Source organism: Cebus imitator, unplaced genomic scaffold (assembly GCF_001604975.1).
Source record: "Cebus imitator isolate Cc_AM_T3 unplaced genomic scaffold, Cebus_imitator-1.0 Scaffold42, whole genome shotgun sequence".
In the NCBI taxonomy this organism is placed as follows: Eukaryota; Metazoa; Chordata; class Mammalia; order Primates; family Cebidae; genus Cebus; species Cebus imitator.
In genome coordinates, this window is record NW_016107357.1 from 9784440 (window position 1) to 9808428 (window position 23989).

A 23989-nucleotide genomic window follows, 5' to 3' on the forward strand; every position below is an offset into this window, starting at 1 on the left:
AGTAGCTGGGCATGGTGGTGCGTGCCTGTAATCCCAGCTACTCAGGAGGCTGAGGCAGGGGAATTGCCTGAACCCAGGAGGCGGAGGTTGCGGTGAGCCGAGATCACGCCATTGCACTCCAGCCTGGGTAACAAGAGCGAAAACTCCGTCTCAAAAAAAAAAAAGTGTTTCTAGCTTGTAATAAAATGACATTTAGTCATAAATCAGCTTATAATAGCATTATTTGTAACAGCAAATAAACTGAAGTAAATTAAATGTTTAAAAAAGTTAATATCTAATAAATAACTGTATAACCATTTAGTGAAATAAGCAGACTTTGAAGAGGGTAATTATCAAGATTTTACAATAATTAGAAAAAGAGCTTAAGATCACAGGATATTAATAATGGTACTGGTAACTAACATTCATTGAGGGCCAGGCATTCACTACATGTTGGGCACTGATCTAGCCCTTTACTCCAATATTTTATTTAATCCTCACAACAACCCCATGAGGCATGTATAACTATTCCCATGTTTAGAAAGGAAAAAACTGAAGCAAAAAGAGGTTAGATCACTTTATCGTATTAAGAGAAAAAAAAAAGCAAGGTATAAAAATACCAGAAATGTTCCTAGGTAGAAAACTAAATATGTATATACAAAAAATTCAACGGGTTAGCACAAAAATAACAAATCTGCTGTTACAGTAGTAAAAAATGTTTCTGCTTTAAAAAAAAAATGTAGAGGCTACATATAAGTTAAAGAACATTTTAGTATTACACACTAAGGACAAATAATTTTAAAGTCAAACTCACAATACATATACATGAAATACAATTTTTTTTTTTTTTGGATACGGGGTCTCACCCAGGCTAGGGTACAGTGGCGTGATCTTGGCTCCTTACAACCTCCACTGCCCAGGCACTAGCAATCCTCCCACCTCAGCCTGAAGAGCAGTTGGGACTACAGACATATGCCACCACATCAGGCTAATTTTGTCATTTTTATAGAGATGGGGTTTCACCATGTTGCTCAGCCTGGTCTCAAACTCCTAGTCTCAAGTGATCCGACCACGCCAGCCTCCCAAAGTGCTGGAAATACAGACATGAACAACCATGCCACCATGCTTGGCATGAAATAAATTTGTTTTTTTGTTTTTTTGTTTTTTAAGAAGGGGTTTCACCATGTTGGTCAGGCTGGTCTTGAACTCCCAACCTCAGGTGATCCGCCCGCCTTGGCCTCCAAAGTGCTGGATTACAGGCGTGAGCCACTGCGCCTGGCCCAATAAATTTCTTAAGTATAGTTCCAGCAATTCTGGTAATATATTATCTTCCTCCCTCCCTCACACAGTACACACATAGAAGAGATAACCAAGTTAAATGTAGTAGGAAAAGTGTATCAGTTAAGTTTAGCTGTAACAGAGAACTCAACCCTAACTTAAACAAAATAAAAATGTATTTTTATTTCAAGTAAAAGATATTTGAAGGTCCAGTGCTGGTAAGGTAGTTTAACAAAGTGTGAGGAATCCAGGATGCTTCCAGCTCACTGCTGGGCCATCCTTGTAGCATGGCCCTCATGCCCTCATCATCACAGTCCAAGTTCTGAAAACATCACATGTGTCCTGTGCAGCAGAAGGGAATAAAGTGGGGAAGCCTCCCTTTTTTTTTTTTTTTTTTTTTTTTTGAGACGGAGTTTCACTCTTGTTACCCAGGCTGGAGTGCAATGGCGCAATCTCGGCTCACCGCAACCTCCACCTCCTGGGTTCAGGCAATTCTCCTGCCTCAGCCTCCTGAGTAGCTGGGATTACAGGCACGCACCACCATGCCCAGCTAATTTTTTGTATTTTTAGTAGAGACGGGGTTTCACCATGTTGACCAGGATGGTCTGGATCTCTTGACCTCGTGATCCACCCGCCTCGGCCTCCCAAAGTGCTGGGATTACAGGCTTGAGCCACCGCGCCCGGCCAGGAAGCCTCCCTTTTAATGAAGCTTCTGGTAAGCATCATACATCACTTCTTACATCAATCAGCCAGAACTACTAATGTGACTACACCTAACTGGAAATAAAGCTAGAAAATAGAGTCAATTGAGTTTTGTTAATAAAGAAGAGCCCTATCAAAATTCCAACAGTCTTTTTTACAGAAATGGAAAAGCCAATCCTCATACTAATATGGAACTGCAAGGAGCCCCAAACAGCCAAAATAATCTTGAAAAAGAAGAACAGTTTAAAGGACTTACCCTTTTCCATTTCAAAACTTACTACAAAACTATCCAGGCTATATGGGACTGGCATAAGGACAAACACATAGATCAATGGAATAGAACTGAGAGTCCAGAAAAAAATCCAAACATCTATGGCCAGTTGATTTTCCAAAAGGATGCTGAGTCCATTCAATACAGGAAGGAAAAATCTCTTTTCTGTATGGGAAATGATGCTGAAACAATTGGAATTTCCACATGGAAAAGAACAAAGTTGGATACTTACTTCAAATAAAATATAAAAATTAACTCAAAATGGATTCATAACAAATAGAACTGAAACACAAAATTTTGGGGAAAAAACAGGCCGAGGGTGGTGGCTCACACCTGTAATCTCTGTACTTTGGGAGACTAAGGTGGGCAGATCACTTGAGGTCAGGAGTTTGAGAACAGCCTGGCCATCATGGTGAAACCCCATATCTACTAAAAACATAAAAATTAGCTGGGCGTGATGGTGCATGCTTGTAATCCCAGCTACTCAAGAGGCTGAGGCAGGAAAATCGCTTGAACCCAGGAGGCACAGGATGCAGCGAGCCAAGATTGCAGCACTGCACTCCAGCCTGGGCAACAGAGCAAGACTCTGTCTAAAAAATAAATAAATAAAAATTACAACATTGGATTTGGCAATGGATTCTTAAATATTACACCAAAAGCACAAGCAAGAAGGAAAAAAAAGGGACAAACTGGACTTCATCAAAATGAAAACCTTGTATGTTAAAGCATATTATCAAGAAAGTGAAAAAACAACCTACAGAATAGGAGAAAATACTTGTAAATTATATAATCACATACATGACAAGGGATTAATATCCAAAATGTACGAAGAACAGTAACAACAACAAAAGATGAACAACCCAATTTTTAAACAGACAAAGAATGGGTGAGACCATACATATGGGGAGACTGGAAATCTATTAGAATTTTCTATACATTCCACTCAATTTTACTGTGAATCTAAAACATTTTTTTAAAATAGTCTGTCTTCTAAAGTGGGCAAAGAATTAAACAGACATTTCTCTGAAGAAGATATACAAATGGACAGTAAGTACATGAAAAGCTGCTCGATAAGTATTAAGGAGGTGCAGATCAAAGCCACAATGAACTACCTGCCACTTCATACCTACTAGAAAACAGAAAGTACCAAATGTTGGCAAGGATGTGGCAAAATTGAACCTTCATACATCACTGGTGGGAATGTATGATGGTGCCACTGCTCTGGAAATCAGTTTGGTAGTTCCTCAAAAAGTTAAACAAAGAATTATTATATGACCCAGAAATTTCAATCCTAAGCATATATGTGAAAGTTAAAAATAGGGACTCAAACAGATACTTATACGTCAATGTGCACTGTAGCATTATTCTAATAACCAAAAGATGGAAAAACCCAAGTATCCATCAACAAATGAACAGATAAACAGAATGTGGTATATCCACACAATGGAATATTATTCAGCCATAAAAAGGAATGAAGTTCTGACAGATACTACAACATGAATGAAATATAAACAGTATACTAAATGAAATAAGCCAGACACAAAAGAATAAATATTAAATGATTCCACTTATACAAAATATCTACAACATGTGGAAGTTCAGAGAGATAGAAGTAGATCAGAGGTTTACCAGAAACTGGGGGAAGGAGAGAATACAGAGTTGCTGGTTAATGGTTACAGGGCTTCTACTTGAGGTGATGAAAAGGTTTTAGAAATAGATAGTGGGGGCCGGGCACAGTGGCCCATACCTGTAACCCCAGGACTTTGCGAGGCCAAGGTGGGTGGATCATGAGATCAAGAGATGCAGACCATCCTGGCCAACATGGTGCAACCCTGTATCTACTAAAAATACAAAAATTAGCCGGGTATAGTGGCACATGCGTGTAGTCCCAGCTACTCGGGAGGCTGAGGCAGGAGAATCGCTTGAACCTGATAGGTGGAGGTTGCAGTGAGCGGAGATCATGCCACTGCACTCTAGCCTGGGGGACAGAACAAGACTCCAATTCAAAAAACAACAACAAAAAGAAATAGATAGTGGTAATGTTATATAACATTGTGAAATGTAATTGTTGCAAATGAATAATATAAAGTGGCTAAAATGGCGAATTTTGTTTACACACACACACATACACACACACACAAACAAAAGCAGACTGAGAAAGCAGTGTGACTATATACAATGTTTTTCATCTGTCTCAAAAAAAATCTCTCTCTTAGTGTAGTAGGTAAGAATTTCATGCATCTGGCATTTTCCGGAGTATCTCTGTCAGCAGAGTTGTGCCACAATTTCAAATTCATAAATATTGCCAAGGTACTAAAGACAAGGAACATTTAAAGCACATCCAAGAAATATACACACACAAACACACAGAAAATAATAACTGAAATTATGACAAAACAATACTAGATATTTGGCCACCATTATAATTGCCCTTACTCACTTTGAGGTATTCTTTTTGTAATAATACCATCAGGAAAATAGTCCTCTTTACTTTTCATAATTTGGCTAAACACATAAACTAGCTAGTGTCATTAGTATGTTGATGCTATAACCTAAAAACTCAGAAGAAAATTAATTAAGGAGGGCACGGAAACCTTCCCCCATACTCCCTTACCCTCCTTACCCTATGCATCACTTCCATTTGGCTGTCTCAGAGTTTTGTCCTTTATAATAAACTGGTAATATGGAGTCATACTTCTCCAGCAAAAACATGCTTCTTTTAAGAAAAAAAAAATTTGAAGTTACACAACAAAAACCTTGCTGCTTTCTGGTGAATGAAAGCCAAGGACTATCAGGCATAAACGGGGAAGATAAGCAGATAGAGACAGTAGCAGCTCAGTGGCTTACAGGTTTCAGTGACAAAAATTGAGAATTTTACAGAGAAGAAAGCACATGAAATATCTCAAATACAGCCTTTCCCTGAATTAGAAAGATAATCCAATATCCATAAAAAAGGAAAATTAGTCAAAAATAAACTGAACAAAACACATTGGTCATCTATAACTTCATCTCAATATGCTAGAAAAGAATCATATATAGCTCTTCATATTCTGGAGGCTGGTTACTTTCAGAAATGGACAGCTGTAGAGTACAATAAATAGAAATCAAGTGAAACAGTTAAATAAAGTGTAAGTCCTTCTATGAAAGAAGAGTAAATTTAAACTAAACATTTTCTTGGCATTTTTTTTTATAAAGCATTCTGGATTTTCAAAAGAAATTCAGACTCAAATACAGCTTGAGCCATGTGCAGAGATTTTGGAAAGAAAGTGAATCTTGACTTTTTAACTAATATTTAAGCAGCTATACGAGAAAATTCTTAGGGTTAATAATCACTAAACAATTAGGGTTTTTAAAACCTAATTTCAGTTGTCTGTTAAAAAACTAACATACTCTCACAAAAATCATCTTTGTATATCTGAAAACTGAAACATAAATTACAAACACTGTTGCAAAGGAAATACTACTGCAGCTGGGGGAAAAATTCCTTTGTCATTTCCAAATACTATTTACATTACATCATCTCCTTTTACTTTTTTTTTTTTTAATGGGATGGTTTACATATTTTTTAGCAATATATCTAATTGAAAACAAAACATACTAAACTATCATAAATATTTCATCCTAATCCTATTTTAAGCTATGAATATATAATGCTATCTAAACACACTGATTAGTACCTGCTTTAAATTCTATTGATTCTCAGTAAAGGCACTGAATTTAGAAACATGATGATTACAGATTTAGCATGTAAATTTTTTATGGCTTTGCTACTATTTTGAATATTTTTCCCTTTCAATATAATGCAAGATAAATTTTTAAGTATGTAATCACCCACAAAATAAATGACCAACAGTCTGGAAAATAAAAATGACCTTGAGCAACAGAAGTAGTCAACAAACTAAATAATTTCTAATACAAGGAAGCAAAGTATTACATAATTTAATAATTTCTTTTAGGGTATGTTTTTCAATATGCAAAAAAAGTTATAATGTTAAAATAAATAAAGATGGCACCCTCATCCTCTGAAATCCTGACTGGGGAGTAGTTAGAAAGCTGGCCAGTTTTCTCATAAAGAGTCCTACGGCTCAGCAAGCCCCTGAAACAAACTTCTCTTAACCCTACCCTAAAACAGACATGTAGGGAAGAGCTGGTCAATTATTTAGATTTTAAAGGGATTTTCTCTAGGAAAAGCTGAAATTCATTAAAAGAGGAATTAAATTGAATATAAGGCATTTCTCATTATTGAAAAGTCAAAAACAACAGATGTTGGTGAGGATCTGGTGAAAAGGGCACACTTATATACACTGCTAGTGGGAATGTAAATACAACCTCTATGAAATAACTGTATGGTGATTTTTTAAAGAACTAAAAATATCTACCATTTGATCCCACAATCCCACTACTGGGTATCTACCCAAAGGAAAGTAAGTCATTATATCAAAAATACACCGGTACGCATATGTTTATTGCAACACAATTCACAATTGTAAAGATACAGAACCAACCTAAGTGCTCATCAACCAATGTATGGATCATGTGGTATAATATATATATATATATATATATATATACACACACACACACACACACACACACACACACACACACACCATGGAATACTACTCAGCCATAAAAAAAAACCAACAAAATAATGTCTTTTGCAGCATCTTGGATGGAGCTATTATTCTAAGTGAAGTAACTCAGGAATGGAAAACCAAATACCACATATTTTCGCTTATAAGTGGGAACTAAGTTATGGGTACACGAAGGCAGGCAGAGTAGTGCAATGCTCTTGGAGAATCAGAAGGGAGAGGGAGGAAAGGAGGGTGAGGGGTAAAAAAATAATACAAGGTAAAATGTGAACCACTCAGGTGATAAGTGTACTAATCTTGGACTTCACTACTATACATTTCATCCATGTAACCAAAAACCTCTTGTACCCTAAAAGCTATTGGAATTTTTAAAAGATATATGTAACATATACACACAAATATACATATACATGTAGCATTCCTTTGCATTTACAAGGATCAACCTGGACTTCAGAAGAGCAGGTAACACCTGCTAAACCAAAGCTACCTTTGCAGTTCTATAGTTGACATGTATTCTGATGCCTCCGCATAGCACCTGGCAGCTCCTTAGTTTAAATAAATAATAATCATATCCATCATTTGCATCATTTACATCATTTGTGCAATTAATTTCGTCTTCACTGCTTTGTTAGCGTTCTTTTGCTGTGTGTTCAATTCCATAAACATTGAGTAATATGGGTATGTCTTGTGTAACTTTAGAAGTATCTGTGTATCATTAATGAATTTAACCTATATAGGTTTTTCAGGAATCAACTAGCCTCCTAAGACAGATAAAGACTATTTATAAATTGCCATCTATAAGAACAGAGAAATAACTAAAGAAAAAGACTGATCTACTCAAAAATATACTCATAAATTCTAACACAAATTTCCCATTTGCTGTATCCAGTTTTGAGCTCCTCGATTACAGGACTTAGAAATACCTCAAAAAGAAAAACACAAGTTTGAAAATAAGATCAATGAAGTAGGATTAAAGGATTTAGACTTTTTTTTTCTTTTTTGAGACAGAGTCTTGCTCTGTGCCAGGCTGGAGTGCAGTGGTATGATCTCTGCTCACTGCAACCTCTACCTCCTGGGTTCAAGCGATTCTCCTGCCTCAGCCACTCAAGTAGCTGGGACTACAGACATGTGCCACCACACCCAGCTAACTTTTGTATTTTTAGTAGAGATGGTGTTTCACCATGTTGGACAGGATGGTCTCGATCTCTCGACCTCACCATCTGCCTACCTTGGTCTCCCAAAGTGCTAGGATTACAGGCGTGAGCCACTGTGCCCAGCCAGATTTAGACTTTTTAATTCTGTAAAAACTACAGCTATTTTTTAAATTTTCATTTTTATTATTCATAAATATATAATCAATCAGCACTTATGATTTAGGAAAAACATTGGGCCTCGTACCTATTATCACTTCCACCAAAAAAAAAAAGTCCCTTTCCATACCATACTCCCAATATAGCTATAGCATAATTTTAGTTAGATAAATATTAACTGTTTCCATTACTATAACCACTTAAATTATTACTTTTCCTTTCCCAAACAAATTTCTATTTTTCTTAGTAATTGTTTTCTCATTTGCTTCATTTCCTAAGCAACCTTAAACTCTCCCCACATTTCCAAATCTCTTCTCAAGATGTTCATTCATATCAGATACTGCAGTCAGTCCTGGAACCTATCCTGTTATCTATCCTCTCTCTCCTGAACTGCAACCTGTTATGGTTCACTATATGCTTGGTGCAAAGTTGTCACTTTGTATTTTCTAGGACTACAGTCCTAGAAAATCCTTTCTGCTGTCTCTTGCATTGTATTTCCTGCTTCCTATATCCTGTTACTTCTTCATTAGCTCCTTTATGAATCAACTCATTCCAGTTTGCCTAAGACTTTCCCTGGTTTTAGTACAAGTCCCATATCCTGGGAAACTCCTTAATCCTGAGTAAAGCATTTGTAGCCCACAGGTTACAGAATTTTTAACACCTGCATGCCTAAAAATGTCCCTATCCCACTCTCAGACTTGCTTAAGAATTTGGCTGGGTATAGAATTTCAGTTTAGAAATCGTTTTCCTTCAAAATATTAACACTGTCTTCTAGCTTCACAGTGTTGCTGCTGAAAAGGCCAAAGTGTTTCTGATTTTTATCCTTCGTATTTGTACTCTTTGGAAACTTCTTGGGTCTCCCACCTACACTAAAGCATTTCAAATTCTTTTTATTTCAACCTGTTGTAAGAAATATAAGAAATACAGAAAAACTCAATGTTTTGTACAACAATACTTATTCCTTCTACATTTGATGTACTTTATATTTTCTATTCTGGTCTTTAATTTTTTAAATGCTGGTTAGACTTAGTAATTGATTTTAAAACCTATCACAACAAGCAGGAGAAAGACAATGAGCTATATACATAACATACTGTCAATAAATGTACCAAATAAAAAGTCATGGAACAAATTTTTGACTGCCATATGAGTAGTAAAATAAAATATTAATCTGAGCTATTTTATCCTAAAATAGCCTGAGCTTACTGTGTAATAGTATTCAAGTCCTAAGAATTATGGGACATTTCATAAAATTTCCAACATACTGCACTATTTATTTTTATATACTGCTATGCTGAGGCATGCCTTACATTTCCATATAAAATAAACATATTTCTAAAATTCCTAAAGTGTTAATCCTGACATCCTGTTCTCACTTATAAAGCAATATATTCTTTTTTTAAAAAAGCTGGGTATGATGGTGCATTCCTGTAATCCCAGCTCCTTAGGAGACTGAGGTGGGAGGATCTCTTGAACCCAGGAGTTCAAGACCAGCCTGGGCAACATAGTAAGACCCTTGACATGGCTTGGACTTACGCCCTCACCCAAATCTCATGGCGAATTGTAATACCAGTGTTGGAAGAGGGACCTGGCGGGGGGTGACTGAATCACAGGGGCAGGCTTCTCCTCTAAGTTCTCATGATAGTGAATGAGTTCTCAAAAGATGTGCTTGTTTAAAAGCATGTAGCACCTCCCCCTTCCCTCTCTTCCTCCCTCTCCAGCCACACAGGATGGGGTCTGCTTCTCCTCCACCTTCAACTACCATTGTAAGTTTCCTGAGGCCTCCCAGGCATGATTCCTGTATAGCCTGCAGAACTGTGAGCCAATTAAACCTCTTTTCTCTATAAATTACTTAGTCTCACGTTGTTCTTTATAGCAATGCAAGAACAGACTAATACAAACCTGTCTCTAAAACAAATCAATAAATAAAAAGGGTGATGTTCCTAAAAACAAAAAAATTACTAATGAATATCAAGTATTTCAAAGACTTTAGGGGCTGACAGCACTCGTTCATTATATCTAAGTTCACTCTACTTCATAGGTCTTTTTTCCTAGATGCAATTTTATCAACAGCAACACTCTTATGCTATTCCACCATGAATGCCAGTAACCATTAGCATTCGGCAACTACTTCTAAGTGTAATTTCTCTTCAAAAGAGAGAGACAAATAGGAATGTTATAATAATAGCAATTACTTATTGAACATGCTTCTACCATGTGCCAGCATTGTACTGGATAAAATAATTGTACTTACTCATTATCATTCCTAGAATAGAATATTAGGTAGCTAGTATAAAGGAAGTAAGTGCCCCACCAATACTGCTGATTATCCTAGTTGAGGACTTAAATAAATGTAATCATCTGTATTAAATGAACATTTTAATACTTCAGGCTGATTAATAAATTCTACTCAGGAAAAGCTAACAATGAGGAGTAGCAGACATGAAGAACAAAAGTATCCTAGAAAAGATTCAGATCCATCAACACCTCACTTAATTAATCCTTGGGTAAAAACAACAAAAAAAAAGGTGAACAGCTTTAAAACTATTCTAATAAAAAGAAATGCTTAAAGCATAGTACCTGCTGATATGCTCCAGGTACAAATTTATTAAACAGACTATTCTCTATGTATATATAAAATCTGAATAAGCTATAAAATTACTGTTATTTAGTGACAATTTCTGTATGTCACAAAGTCTGAAATTCAAAAAGCATCAAAATACAGTTATCCACATACAGCCTTGCATATTTCTTTCATATTAAGTAATACTATCTTACATTTATTAAGTAAATTGGTAAATAATTCCCTAAAATTCCAATTTCCCATTTCAAATTAGGGTGTGGTCGATTTAATGAACGATGTACTAATTCAGTCATTAGAAGCAAAGTAGTTTACAATCTGAAAGTTATTTTTACTTCTACAACTCTACTGTAATTTTTTCTATAGTTATACTGACATCCAGACTATTACTATATAAACAAACATACAAACCATAATCGTTTCAACAACTTAAAACAACTAAGGAGACAAAAAACAGTCTTTCAAATCTTACTTACTATAAATGAAAAATAATACATCTTTTTAAATTTAAACGTGATCTATAGTCTTAAGGCACTTTTATCTCCTTGCTCTAGTGCTCATTGGTTTAATCCTCTCTTTCTCTTTCCCATTCCACTTATTTCCTCCCTCAAGCCATCAGCGCCAAAAGAAATGCTGTCGAAGAAAAACAACATATCTGAATTTGAATTGTCAGTTTTCATATTGTCATACTGCTATGAACAAAACATTAACTGTACCAGTATAAAAATGAAATGGACCAAAACTTGAAATAAAATGAAATTGATGGAAATGAAGTAAAATCTTGGCTGACTCCATTCTAAGAGTAATCTATCATCAGCATAAAAATAAGTAGCATTTAGCTGACACTTCACTAATATAAATAAGAAACACAAATATATAACAAATTGTATTATTTATACTGTGTTCCTGTTGCAAAGTCTTTTAAAGATTTAAACAAAACACCCAATATTTTTTTAATTATTAAAAATCAAACTTAAAATTACACTATAAGGTAAATCTCAATTACCAAATTTAACCCCAACAACAATCCCAGTAAATTTCCATCAGAGTCCCAAATAATAATGTTTAAAACACTGAACTGAGGTCAATTCACAATCTGGAAGCAGATCTTAGTTTTAATTGATTTTCACACATTGTCAGGTGGTACAAATAAAACAGGACATTCCCCAAAATGTAGTAATCAATTCATATGAAGAACATCTGATCTATTTCAATACTTAAATAAAGAGACTGGCATTCTTAATCTAAATTCTCAAATAACTTAAAAATAGTGAATACTGCTACTCACCACACAACTCTTGACAGTCTTTTCCATTCTTAACTTTCTTTTCTTACTCTGTATCCAAACTTCTGTGGTTGACAACCCACATTTTCAAGAACTCATACTCTGACTTAAAAATGCCTGAGACTTAACAGACACTGCCTAGCCCCAGAATGTACAAAATAATTCCTTAAAAATAATATTATCTTGTTCTCTATTACTGAAAAATAACATTTTACTTAAGAGACTGTACATTTTTGATAGGTCATATATTGGATTTCCAAAAAGACAAAATGTGAACTAAAGTATTACTAAAACATATTTTAAATTGTGAAAAGAACCTCATTTGAAATTATGTAAAATATATTAATAAAAATATTATTTATTCAGCCAAATACTTATTTGATATTTGGCTTGACTTATATAAAAATATACATAAATGAGGTGTTTTTATACATATATAAGAAACAACATCCAATAATACATATTTAATGGAAAATATATATAAATTATTCTAATACAGCAAAATATGTCATAGCATAAAACTACTTACGTAAACTCTAATAATCAGAAGGCAATGGAGGCTATGGTTTTCCCTTTATCATAAATCATTTAAAATTATATTTACTAGTGGTACATACAGAGTTCTCCCATAGCTTCGCAGATAGGAAAGAATATTAAATGACAAAGATCACAGACTAGAGTGTCACTATGGAACCATAACTTAAGAGCTCAAATTCCAACTCTAAAAGTACCAAAACCCTTTACGTCTTAAAAATAAAATTAAAGAACACTACAGAATGTCTCAATTTGTGAAACATGGAATGTAAAACTCATATGCTTTACAAACTATTTTATTCAACATATAAAAGACACATACTCACAAAACCAGTACCAAAGTCAAAACTGACTCACTCTTAAGTGAGAAGTTACTGGAAAGATGGTTTAGATTTCTTACATTCCCAGGATGAGTCTGGCAGTCTGTTTTTAAGTCATTCTATTCACATTTACATATTTTTTTAAACCTTGTGACATCACATTGCTAGAAATCTTCTGATACTGGCAAATTGAATAATTAAAGTTATTATGTGCAGGCATTCTTGGATCAGTGGTTTACCTGAGAAACTAACTTTAAATAAATTTCAAATCAAAAAAATATATATACATGACACAATCAGCACTTGAATTTTACTTCAGGAAAATAAAGCTTTACTTGGGACCAAAGATACTTCAGCATAAGAACTTTCCGACAATCTAAAATGGTTAGTATTCCAAAGGTACAAAATACTATTTGGCCAAAATGCTTCAAAAGCCAACATACCACTACTATACAGATCTACGTGAGGATACATGCTTATTCCAACAATGAACTTCTGAACGTTAGAGTGCGCCCTGTATACCACAGGTGACGCTGAAGAACTTAAGCCAAGCAAGCCTTCAAGCTTGAAGGTCACGGCACGTTTGCTCACATCATTATCTATTCCACTACAGTGGGTCTTCTAAATCACGTCTATATTTAGAAAAATGAAGCCAAAAATCAGATTTAAATTAAGAGTAAAATCTAACTTTCAAGTGGAAGCTGCCACCAAACATTCTCCATCAACTACTATCACATTTATGTCATTTAATCTTACAAATATAATTTTTGGAAAGTCCAGGTTTAGCAGTTTCCTTTGCTTGCACTATACAGAGGTGAAACAAAACCCACTGATCACCACCTTCAACTTCCTGTTGACCTAAGATAAACACAGATATTTTAATATCTCCTCCCATTTTGAGAATAGTTGACATAGTCTGAATGCTTCCACCAATAAATACCTTTCAAATGAAGGGCCGTGTATTAGGCAACTGTAACCAGTAATCCACTTTTGCCCATCACAGAATTTATGTAAAATCTCTTGCTGTTGACCTAAAAACATAAGTTACTCATCGCCAAATTCCACATTAGCTAGGCCTTAAATCAAGGCAACAATTGAGCAGCACAGTTTTACCCCTGGGAAAATATTTACCAAAAACTAACGGAAAATCTTGAATAACTAGTGTCTATTCTTTTACTGAATTTTTCTTTCATTACCGAATATACTCATAACTCTCTATACCAATAAATCATAATGAACAGCTAAAGATTAAAAGTTTCTTGAAAAAATACAAACTTACCCCATTCTAGGTATTCGAGAATGTTCTTCTCTCTTCTCAATGGTGAATTATTGCATTCATCATAAAGGCAGATTAGTATATCCAGTAACGTCTCCACACTGAAGCACTGCCCATTGGTCTGAGCGGGCCCGTCCAAAATAAACTGCTCCAACTGCCTCAAACGCACTTCTCCAGACATGTTTGCTTCGGTTTCTGCTGGTTTTCCTTTAAATTATTATGATGATTTGTACTTTTATTATCTGAACCTAAATTTTAAAAGATGTGGTTTTAAAAACAAACCACTTGTTATTCAAACAACTGTCATGCAATGCTGGTGCTGAATTAAACATCCAACACACCAGTAACCTCACTTAACTGAAGCGTCTTCAATTTCACCCACATATTTTGAGGGTAAATTACCATAAAATATATACTTAACGCATTTTAAAAGAATAATGCAATTAAATCGTATATTTAAATAAAATAATTAAAAGTACAACGAACTAAAGAGTCAACACTTCTTAAAAAAAAAAAAACTCTTCTTCATTCAAAATTCAACTCGTGCAACGTAATCCTGAAACGAATCCGGTTGCATCATTAATGAATAAAGTCCTATTTGCATCAGCAATTCACTTCCCGGGAAGAAGAAAAACAGAAAAGGGAGGAAAAAAACAGAATGCATAGAAAGGGGAGGGAAAACTAAAATGTTGCTGCAAATCCTCCCAACCACCACTTGGATAATGCATCAGCGGTAATTTCTCCAGCGGGAAAGGGAGGGGGCAAGGTCCCTGAAGCAGCCCCTCGGCTTGGAGCACGCCAAGTCTTGCCCGGAGGAGGCTTTTCGTTTCTCACCCCGAGGTCCTTCTTTTTTAAGGCTTTGCAGTTAGTCCTATTTTCAACAGATTCCGGTGAAAACTCTTCATTTTCCTCCCGGCTTCTCCCAGGGGCCTGACCGGCTGCGCGGCCGGGGGTGGAAGGCGGGCTGCGGGAGGCACTGGCAGCGGCTCCGGAGCAGCGGCTACTCGGCCGCCCGAGCCCGCTCCATGTCGGTGGTCGCTTGTGGGCCGCGCCGCGCGGGGCAGAGAGCCCGGTCTCCCCCACACCCGCACCGCGGCCGCCGCTCCGGAGGCTCGCGACGCCCCAGGCGAGGGGGGGTGCTCTTCTGAATTCAAAGGACACGGGCGGCCGCAACTGCGGTGGCGGCGCGGGCGGCTCCAGCAGCTACTTCTCCCCCTTCTTCACACCCCTGGGGTAAGGGCATCTTTCCTCGGAGAGGAAGGAGGCGGCCGAGGAGCTGGAGGAGGGGTCGCCGCCGCGGCTGAGGAGACCAGAGGCTGCCGCAGCCCGGCTCCCAACCACTCCCTTCCTCTCTCTCCTAACCCTCCCCCGCCTTCCCTCTCCTCTCGCGCTCGCGCCCGCGCCCTGGGCTCCGCGAGGCTCCTCCAGTCCCGCCGCACGCTGGCGGAGGCTCGCGGACGAGTCTGGATCCAATATGGCGGCCTGGCCCCCCGGCCCCGGCACACGCGCGCGCACACGCCCTCCCCTCCCCTCCCCGCCCCCGCCCCCGCTCCCGCTCTGCCCGAGCCCCAGTCCCAGCCGGCGGCCACGCCGGGCGGGGTCCGGACGGCGCGCCCAGTGGAGGCCCCCGAGGGGGCGCAGGCCCGGGGCGCGAGCGGCTGCGCCAGCCCGAGGGAAAGGGTGGGGACCGCCTCCGCGGCGAGGCTGCGGCTGCCGCAGCGTGGAATGCGGAGCTGCGGGAGGGCCGGAGGAGGCTGGGACGGCGGTGGCGGAGCATATGGAGGCGGGATGACCGGGCCGCGCCGGGAGCTGCAGCAGGACGGGGAGCAGGCTGGAAACTGAGCCGCCGCCGCGCAGTGGCCGCGGTTCCCCGACGCTTCTCGTGCAGATCGCAAAGCGGGGCTCCTGCCTCGTCCTCGGAGACATCACCTATCTGGCGCGTTTGCTAAGGGCGCCCAAAGCAGCGGGCTTTAGGCTTCCGACAGAGCTGGAGGAGACCGGCCATTCTTTCCGCCCCTTACCTGCTCCCCACCCGCCCCCCAGATTCGTTTCGCGCACACTCCAGAGTAATCATTTCTTATGTGTCTAATAACAGCACTTCGTGTGTCACTTCCCCGGACGAAAACAATGACAGACTTATCCGTGCTACCATCGAAGTCTTGTGTCTGCATGCAAAGGATGGAATCCCCCATCTCCATTCCCAAAAGTTTCCCTACGGGAGCCTGGTGTTTTCTCCTCCGGAGCTGTTATAGGGACTGCCTGTTTTTCCCTAGCCATGGTTACCGCCTGCGGGGGATTCAGCCTGTGAAGGCAGTCAAGGCAGTTCACCACTATCATCAAACCTACACCGCGTGTGCACGCGCACACACACTTGTAACCCAGTGGCACAATGCAGGAATTAGGGCAGCAAAGGCAAATCATTGAATAGCTAGGGCACCTGATGCCTGTAGGGCCCTACTGGGTTTTTGTGAATCTCGGTTTTAGGAGAGCTCCCTTTATAAAATTCTCATGGAAGATGCCACATTTAAATTAATACCACCAAACTGGGTCACTGCAGTTCGGTTACTTCCTCTCAAAATTGCCATCTCCTTTTTGGTCCTTCTCCAAAATACAATTATTTTATATTCTTTTCCCACACCTGTGAGACAGTTAGGTTTCTATGTTAATGCCCACAATTGCATCTTACATCTTGATAATATGGAAGCTAAAGAAGAATAGAAATGAGGGCCTAGATGTAAAGTCTAAAAATGAAGGCTAACAGAAGTCGATTCAAGTTGGGATTCACAAAATATTGTGAATCTTTTATGAAATCTACACTTGCAAAGTCTACACTTGCCTGGCTTAAGAACAGCATTATTTTTAATGCGGTCTTGATGTGAGTGATACATAGATTCAAACAAAAGGTCAATCATTTCCAGCCATGACATCTTTATAGGGGTGTGTGCTAATTCTAAAAGTAGTAGAAAAACAAAAAGAAAAGTGTAATCCTAAAAAAGATAATAAGCAATATTTTGGTGTTTATTATTCAAGTCTTTTTCCTATGCACTTTAACAAAAATGATACATAATAAAATACAGTTTTATAGCCTCTTGCTTGCAGTTAGCAATATATTATGGACTTTTTTTAACTCAACAAATATTCTTCAACAATATGGATTTTAATGGTGAAGCCAATGTTAACAGTTTCATTTGACCATAAGATGCAGTGGCAAAGAAGGAAGAAATTTCTGCTTTTTCAAGTACGGTAAACTAAAGAACTGGCTCCAAGATATCTACTTTTCCAACTTACAAATAACTAGAAAGAAGTTTAAAAGAGAATGTTAGGTCTCAATAAATGCTAATTAACAATGGAAGAATATGAGATTTTTCTTTTTTAACAAAAGAGTCAAGCTGCCAGTTCTCTACCTATTCTATTAGCACTTGGGTACCACCCACAGTCCAGTGTATTGATAGTTGCTAAATAACCCTTTCCACATTATTTAGAAAGTAGAGAGGATAATTTATTTTTATTAAAAAAAACACACACACAAAGAGAAGGAAGGAGGTTGAACTCAATCAATTTTGCTTGAATAATTCAAGCCCAGAGACTTAATAATTAACTAGACACTAAACACATTGTGCGGGTGTTATTTTAAATGTTCCGGTTGAAGTGTGAACATGCTTGTTAATGAAACCAGTCTTAAGCCAAAGAAAGGTGCAGCCCAGCAGCTGTACAGTGCTTGAAGTGCTCCTGCAAAACAAGAGTGCCACAGGCTGCCTAGCAGGGTATTCTTTGGGGAAAAATAGCCTGGAGGAAGTCTTCTTTGTGAAATTCTGTTTGGGAGCCTGGAGATTAGATGTATATCACTGCAAACATCCAATTTGTTTGAAATAATCAGAGAAAGTTTTATGAAGATGCTGGGAATTAATCTGACCTTTCAGGAAAGAAAGAGGACAGGAGAAGACAGGAAGATAGGAATGTGGAAAGAAGGCAGGACAGAAGTCATTAAGCCTAGTCCCCAATACAAGCTCTCTTCAACTAATCCTCCAATTCAGGGCTAAAAGCAGGAGAATTAATCCACCAATTAATATTTATAGCAGCCTCACTCTCACCGTGGTATATCTAACTTCAGAATAACTATAGGTTCATTGTTGGAGAATGGAGCCAAAAACAAGGTGAATGCCACAGTAGGGCTTAATGTATAGCAACACTGAGGATGTTTACCACATCTCCTTTTAACCCAGACTATATCCTGACTGCAAACGAATGATTTGGCTTAGTACCCTCCCTGGATAAAATGCCAGCAAATGCCTGTCCTCTCTTCATGTCAGGCTGCTGACATGAATGAGATCAACTGCAAGGGCTTACATATAAAAAAGAAACTTTCTGATTAATAATTGCTTCATTTACGGAACACTTAATCTGTAAACACTGTCCTGGGTAGTTTGAACTCATGTTTTATTCAATCATCATAACCATATGAAGTAGGGAAATTATCTCTATGTCATAGATGATGGAAGAAGCTGAGGCTTAGAGACCTTAACTCGTGAAAGAACACACAGCTAGTAATTGACACAGGAGCTACAAGTCACCAGGCCTGTCTCATGCCAGTGCCCATGGCTTTAACCACAAAGCAAGTGAGATCTGAAAGATCTGCAGGTTCTATAAACTCAACCCTTCCTTTCTGCTGTAACAAGGAAGAAGTGGGATATGTTGTTAATTCACATATTTGGGCATTAGAAATTTATTTCAGGGCAAAAGAAAGAACTACGCACATGATATGTCAGGGTTCAACCAGAAAAGCAGAAATCACCTGTTTATTTAAACCAGAGAAACTTTTTTTTTTTTTTTTTTTTGGAGACAGAGTCTTGCTCTGTCTCCCAGGCAGTGTGGTGGCATGATCACATACTCACTGCAACCTCCACTTCCGGGGTTAAAGTGATTCTCCTGCCTCAGTCTCCCAAATAGCTGGGACTACAGGCATATGCTACCACACCCAGCTAATTTTCTTGTATTTTTGGTAGAGAAGGGATTTCACTATGTTGGCCAGGCTGGTCTTGAACTCCTGACCTCAAATGATCCACCTGCTTCGGCCTCCCAAAGTGCTGGGATTACAGGCATGAGCCACTGCGATGGGCTGAAGCCAGAGAAACCTTAATTCTGACACATGGCTCCATGGATGGTGGAAGAGCTAAGGAAATACAGGGCAAGTCGAGTGACCCAGTTTGGCAGCAGCAGGAAGCTGCTTCCCCCTAGCCTGGTGGAAGCTAAAACCAGGGCTGGTGGGAGATGGCGCCACAGAAGAAATGCAAGGGCTACTGGGGAGGCTGTCGTAGGCAGAGAGAGGGAAGGAGAATCCTCTTGCCACAAATCTCCTGCCATTTGCAGCTAACACGGAACCTCTGAAAGGGAGGCTGCAGGAGTGGTCCCCACAGATACGAAGCCGAACAGGCAATGGGTAAGAAATGAATGTAAGAACAAACAGGCAGAATTTGCACACATATAATCAACACAGTTTCAGTCCAAACTATAACAGAATCAATAAAACAAATGTTTTATCTCTGAACAACCATTAAGTGAATTTTGAAGTGGCATTATTTTAACATAGCAGCAGTTTTTGCCTTTTCATATTTATTTATTTATTTTGCCCCTCAAGAAGTTAAAAAAAAAAAACAAACCCTCCTCTCCTCATTAGGACAGGTTTACTTAGGTATACAGACTAAAAGTTGTATACTTGCTTGTCAAAGGATCTTGTCCATCTTGTCCTATCTTTAAATTTATCATTTAAAATCTCTCATTAAAGCTCTACATAAGCTTTACTATAAATGGAACTTTCCAAAATAGAGTCAAACATTATAATACAGATATTGTTGGCTATTAGAGCTACTTAGCAACTTTGAACATTGCAAAGATAAGTGGCATTCTTTCATAAATTCCATCAGCAGAAAACATTCGGTAAAAGACTATTGCAATGCCGGTGACAAAACTAAACCAATTAAGCCAGCATGAACCTGCGGTCCTGAGGTGGAAGTGGAGGTGACACAGCCAGGACCTGTAGGGGCTGGCTGCCAAGAAAGTGAAAGTTGAAGAATTCAGTTACCACATTCTGGAAATTGGTCTGGCCAAGATGTCAGTTACTTCCACATTACCAAAGTTAATAGGCGATCCTCAGTCCACATCTCATTTGCCCCTTTAACAGTATTTCACAGTGCTGATCACCTCTCTTCACTGAAACACTTTCCTTCACTTGATTTCTGCACTCCCCTGATTTTCTCTCACCTCACTCGCCACTCTGCAGTCTCCTTTGCTGGATCCTCCTCATCTTCTTGATCTTCAAATATTAGAGTGGCCCAGGGCTCAGTCTTTGAACTTCATCTCTTTTCTAGCTACACCCATTACCTAGGTGATCTCAATTAGTCTTAAGGCTATAAATACTATCTATGATTGTTTGAAAAACTTGTCACAAATTCTTCAACACTCCTTCTATTGAAAGTTTGGGTCTATATCCTCATACCTTGAATCTAGACCAATCTTGGTGACTTGCTTGTCCTAAATAGAATGTAGCATAAATGATTGCTTACTTTCCTAGGTTGAGCCATAAAAAACAATGCAGTGTCAGCTTGTCCACTGGAATACTGTCCCTAGAACCCTAGATTGCCATATAAGACATTCAACTAAATTCAATTGTCCTAAGGCTGCCATGCTAATAGGGAGCCCAAGCTGCATGCAACTACCCATTCAGCAGCTCCAGGCAGCATCAGCTGCTGGATAGTAATTACAGATGCCTCCAGCTGATTCAAGCCTGCAGCTGTCAATCACCCTAGTCAAGACTCCAAGTCTTCTCATCTGAGGGCCCAGCCATTGCGGAGCAGAGTTAACCTCTCTTCACTGTGCCTTTTCCGTATTTCTGATACGTAACATCCATGAACCTAATGAAATAATTGCATTAAGCTGCTACATTCTGAGATAATTTGTTATGTAACAGTAGTAACTAGAACAATTTTTTTTTCGGCAGGGTCTCACTCTTTATCTCTTCATCCAGTCTGGAGTGCAGTGATACAACCATAGCACACCTCCCAGTTTCAATTGATCGACTCACCTCAGCCTCCTGAGTAGCTGGGACTACAGGTGCACACCACCACACCCAGCTAATTGTTTTTGTTGGGGGTGGGGGTAGAGACAGTTTCACCATGGTGCCCAGGTTGGTCTGAGACTCCTGGGTTCATATATTCTTCCTGCCTCAGCCTCCCAAAGTACAAAGATTACAGGCATGAGCTACCACACTTGGCCCAAATGGTCTTTACACTCATTAAATTCTCTTTATAATCCTTTAGAGTAGAAGTTATTTTTATTTCCACAGAGAAAAACTGAGGTCTAGAGAGATTAGGTAACTTTCCCAAGTTTACAAAGCTGATATACGGTAGTATCAGGATTCCAGCACAGGTGGGATTCATTCTAAAGCTTGTGTGCTGAAATGCTTTCCTCAACTACCTCATAACAAGGTTAGAGAAACTAATACCAGCAACCTGATTAATATTTAGACTATGCCCTATTGTCTAAAAAAAGAAAACTAAAATGACTTAGCTATAACTGGGAAGCATAGAAGACATTCTTTTGCAGAGATTTTTGTCCATTGTTTTCCTTATTAGAAAACAGCAAACAAGAAAGAACAGTTTTATTAAAATAGGACTTATTTCATGAAGACAAAAAAATGAAACTCTTCATTATCAGGATAGTAATGGATGGTAACTCTAAATTCAAATACAAAGAGAGATTGTCAAATGGTAATGTGTGAAGATTTTTTAAATGATTATTTCAATTCAGTTCCAACAGCCACCTCTCTTGAATGGTTTGGAACCCACCTGCCAGAAGATGAAGGGGCCAGAACAGGTGCACCCTCCAGACCTCATTCAGCAATAAGATTCAGTGCTTCACACCAGTATGGGAGAATAATTAAGCTCACAGTCATATGGTGGAGCCAGCGATTATGCTTTAGAACAGACTGTGACCTCTCTCTGACCCAGAGGATAGCAAGCATCAGCATTTACAAGCCAAATGAAATAAGGCACTGTCAGCAATGTTCCTTGCAGTAAGAAATATAACAATAATAATAAAAAGCACCCAGACATAAACCCACAAATAAGACGGTATCTGGAGACACCAGGCATCCATGAGAATAAGGGAAGTGAAAATTCTGAGATCTTAACAGGGGCTTTCCTCAAATAAGAAAGGCCCCCAAGGTGGCACAGTGGCTCACGCCTGTAATCCCAGCACTTTGGGAGGGTGAGGCAGGCAGATCACCTGAGGTCAGGAGTTTGAGACCAGCCTGGCCAACATGGTGACACACCATCTCTACTAAAAATGCAAAAAAAAGTAGCTGGGTGTGGCGGCACAGGATCTCCTTGCAGCTACTCAGGAGGCTGTGGCAGGAGGTTCCCTTAAACCTGGAAGGCAGAGGTTGCAGTGAGCCAAGATAGCACCAGTGCACTCCAACCTGGGAACAGAGTGAGATTCTGTCAAAGAAAGAAAAGAAAAGATAAAAGAAAAAAAGAAAAGAAAAGAGAAAAGAAAAGAAAAAAGAAAAGGAAGGGAAAAGAAAAGAAGGGAAGGGAATGGAGGGGAGAGGAGGGGAGAGGAGGGGAGGGGAGGAGAGGGGAGGGGGGGGAAGGAAGGAGTGATAAAGACCCCCAATATGATAAAGGAAAAATTCATGCAGAGGACAATAAACAGTATAAAAGACTTCATAAGTATTAAAATATGGGACCTTGTTCCAACCTCTTCTTCAGATACTAGCATGACATTGACATAGGTCAGAATAAAAAGCTAGAGAACAATATAAAGAACAATGTTAGTAAAACAAAATTTATTACTATAACATTGTCTTCCTGTTCTTTGAAACTTTGTTTCTCATAATGATAACATTATCCTATATAAAAACAATTAATTGTTAGTGGATTATTTTTTCGCAATGGAACCGAGTTTTCTTTAAACTATCTACATCCATACTCTTTTGTTCATCCTGCCTTGAGGGAAGGACGTGATTTAGTGACTACCTTAGTGCAAGGTATCATGTATGACTGTGAAGCAAATACTTTTACTATCCAAAAATAAATTATCTAGGCCGTGATAAAACTACCACCTTGTCCTCATTAGTACCTCACACTAAAAATGGAATTAATCAGCCAGACACAGAGGCTGACGCCTGTAATCCCAGCACTTCGGGAGGCTAAGGTAGGTGGATCACCTGAGATCGCACCACTGCACTCCAGCCTGGGAGACAGAGCTAGAGTCTGTCTTGGAAAAAAAGAAATGGAATTAACCATCCCACAAAACTGCTAGATAATCATTAACAAGTACTAGAGCAACCATTTCCAAATTCCTTTTTTAAAACCTCTATTAAGATGTTTTAGTTCATTCATTCAGTCATCAATGAAGTATTTACCAAGCTCCCAATCTACACCAGGTACAGAGTACAAGGTATAAGTGGATGATGTCCAACTTTGACTGTAGAAATCCCTAAGATATACTTACAAAGTGTACACAAAGGTATCATAATATTGTTAATGTCCTTCTAGTTGGAAGGGCAAGGTTGGTTGGTGGAAGGTAATGAAGCAGAGAAATAAAAAGCTGAATTGTAGTATACCTCTTGGTACACTCAGAACAGAGCAGACAATAGAGAGGATTTTTCCAAGAGAGAAAAGAATAAGCCACAACTATTATTTAAAAAAAAAAAAAAAATGAAACCATGTCCTCTGCAGCAACATGGATAGAGCTGGAGGCCATTATTCTAAGTGAAATGACTTACAAATAGAAAATCAAATACTGTCTATTTTCACTGTGGTATTTGGGAACTAAACCATGAGTATACACGGACATAAAGAT

At 38.7% G+C, this 23989-nt stretch overlaps 1 protein-coding gene across 17 annotated transcripts in view; it reads right to left on the reverse strand.

The window, feature by feature from the left end:
• Positions 1 to 15603, reverse strand: part of CDC42BPA (CDC42 binding protein kinase alpha) — a 330073-nt gene extending 314470 nt beyond the window's left edge. For 16 of the 17 annotated variants that reach the window (XM_017526468.1, XM_017526469.1, XM_017526464.1 and 13 more), the window contains exon 1: positions 14132 to 14419. In XM_017526468.1, coding sequence (XP_017381957.1) covers positions 14132 to 14309 — 178 coding nt within the window. In that variant the 5' untranslated portion in view covers positions 14310 to 14419. Of the gene's footprint in view, positions 1 to 14131 lie in introns of all 17 variants that reach the window. The other variant, XM_017526457.2, reaches the window with a different exon arrangement.
• Between the last annotated feature and the right edge of the window lie 8386 nt (positions 15604 to 23989).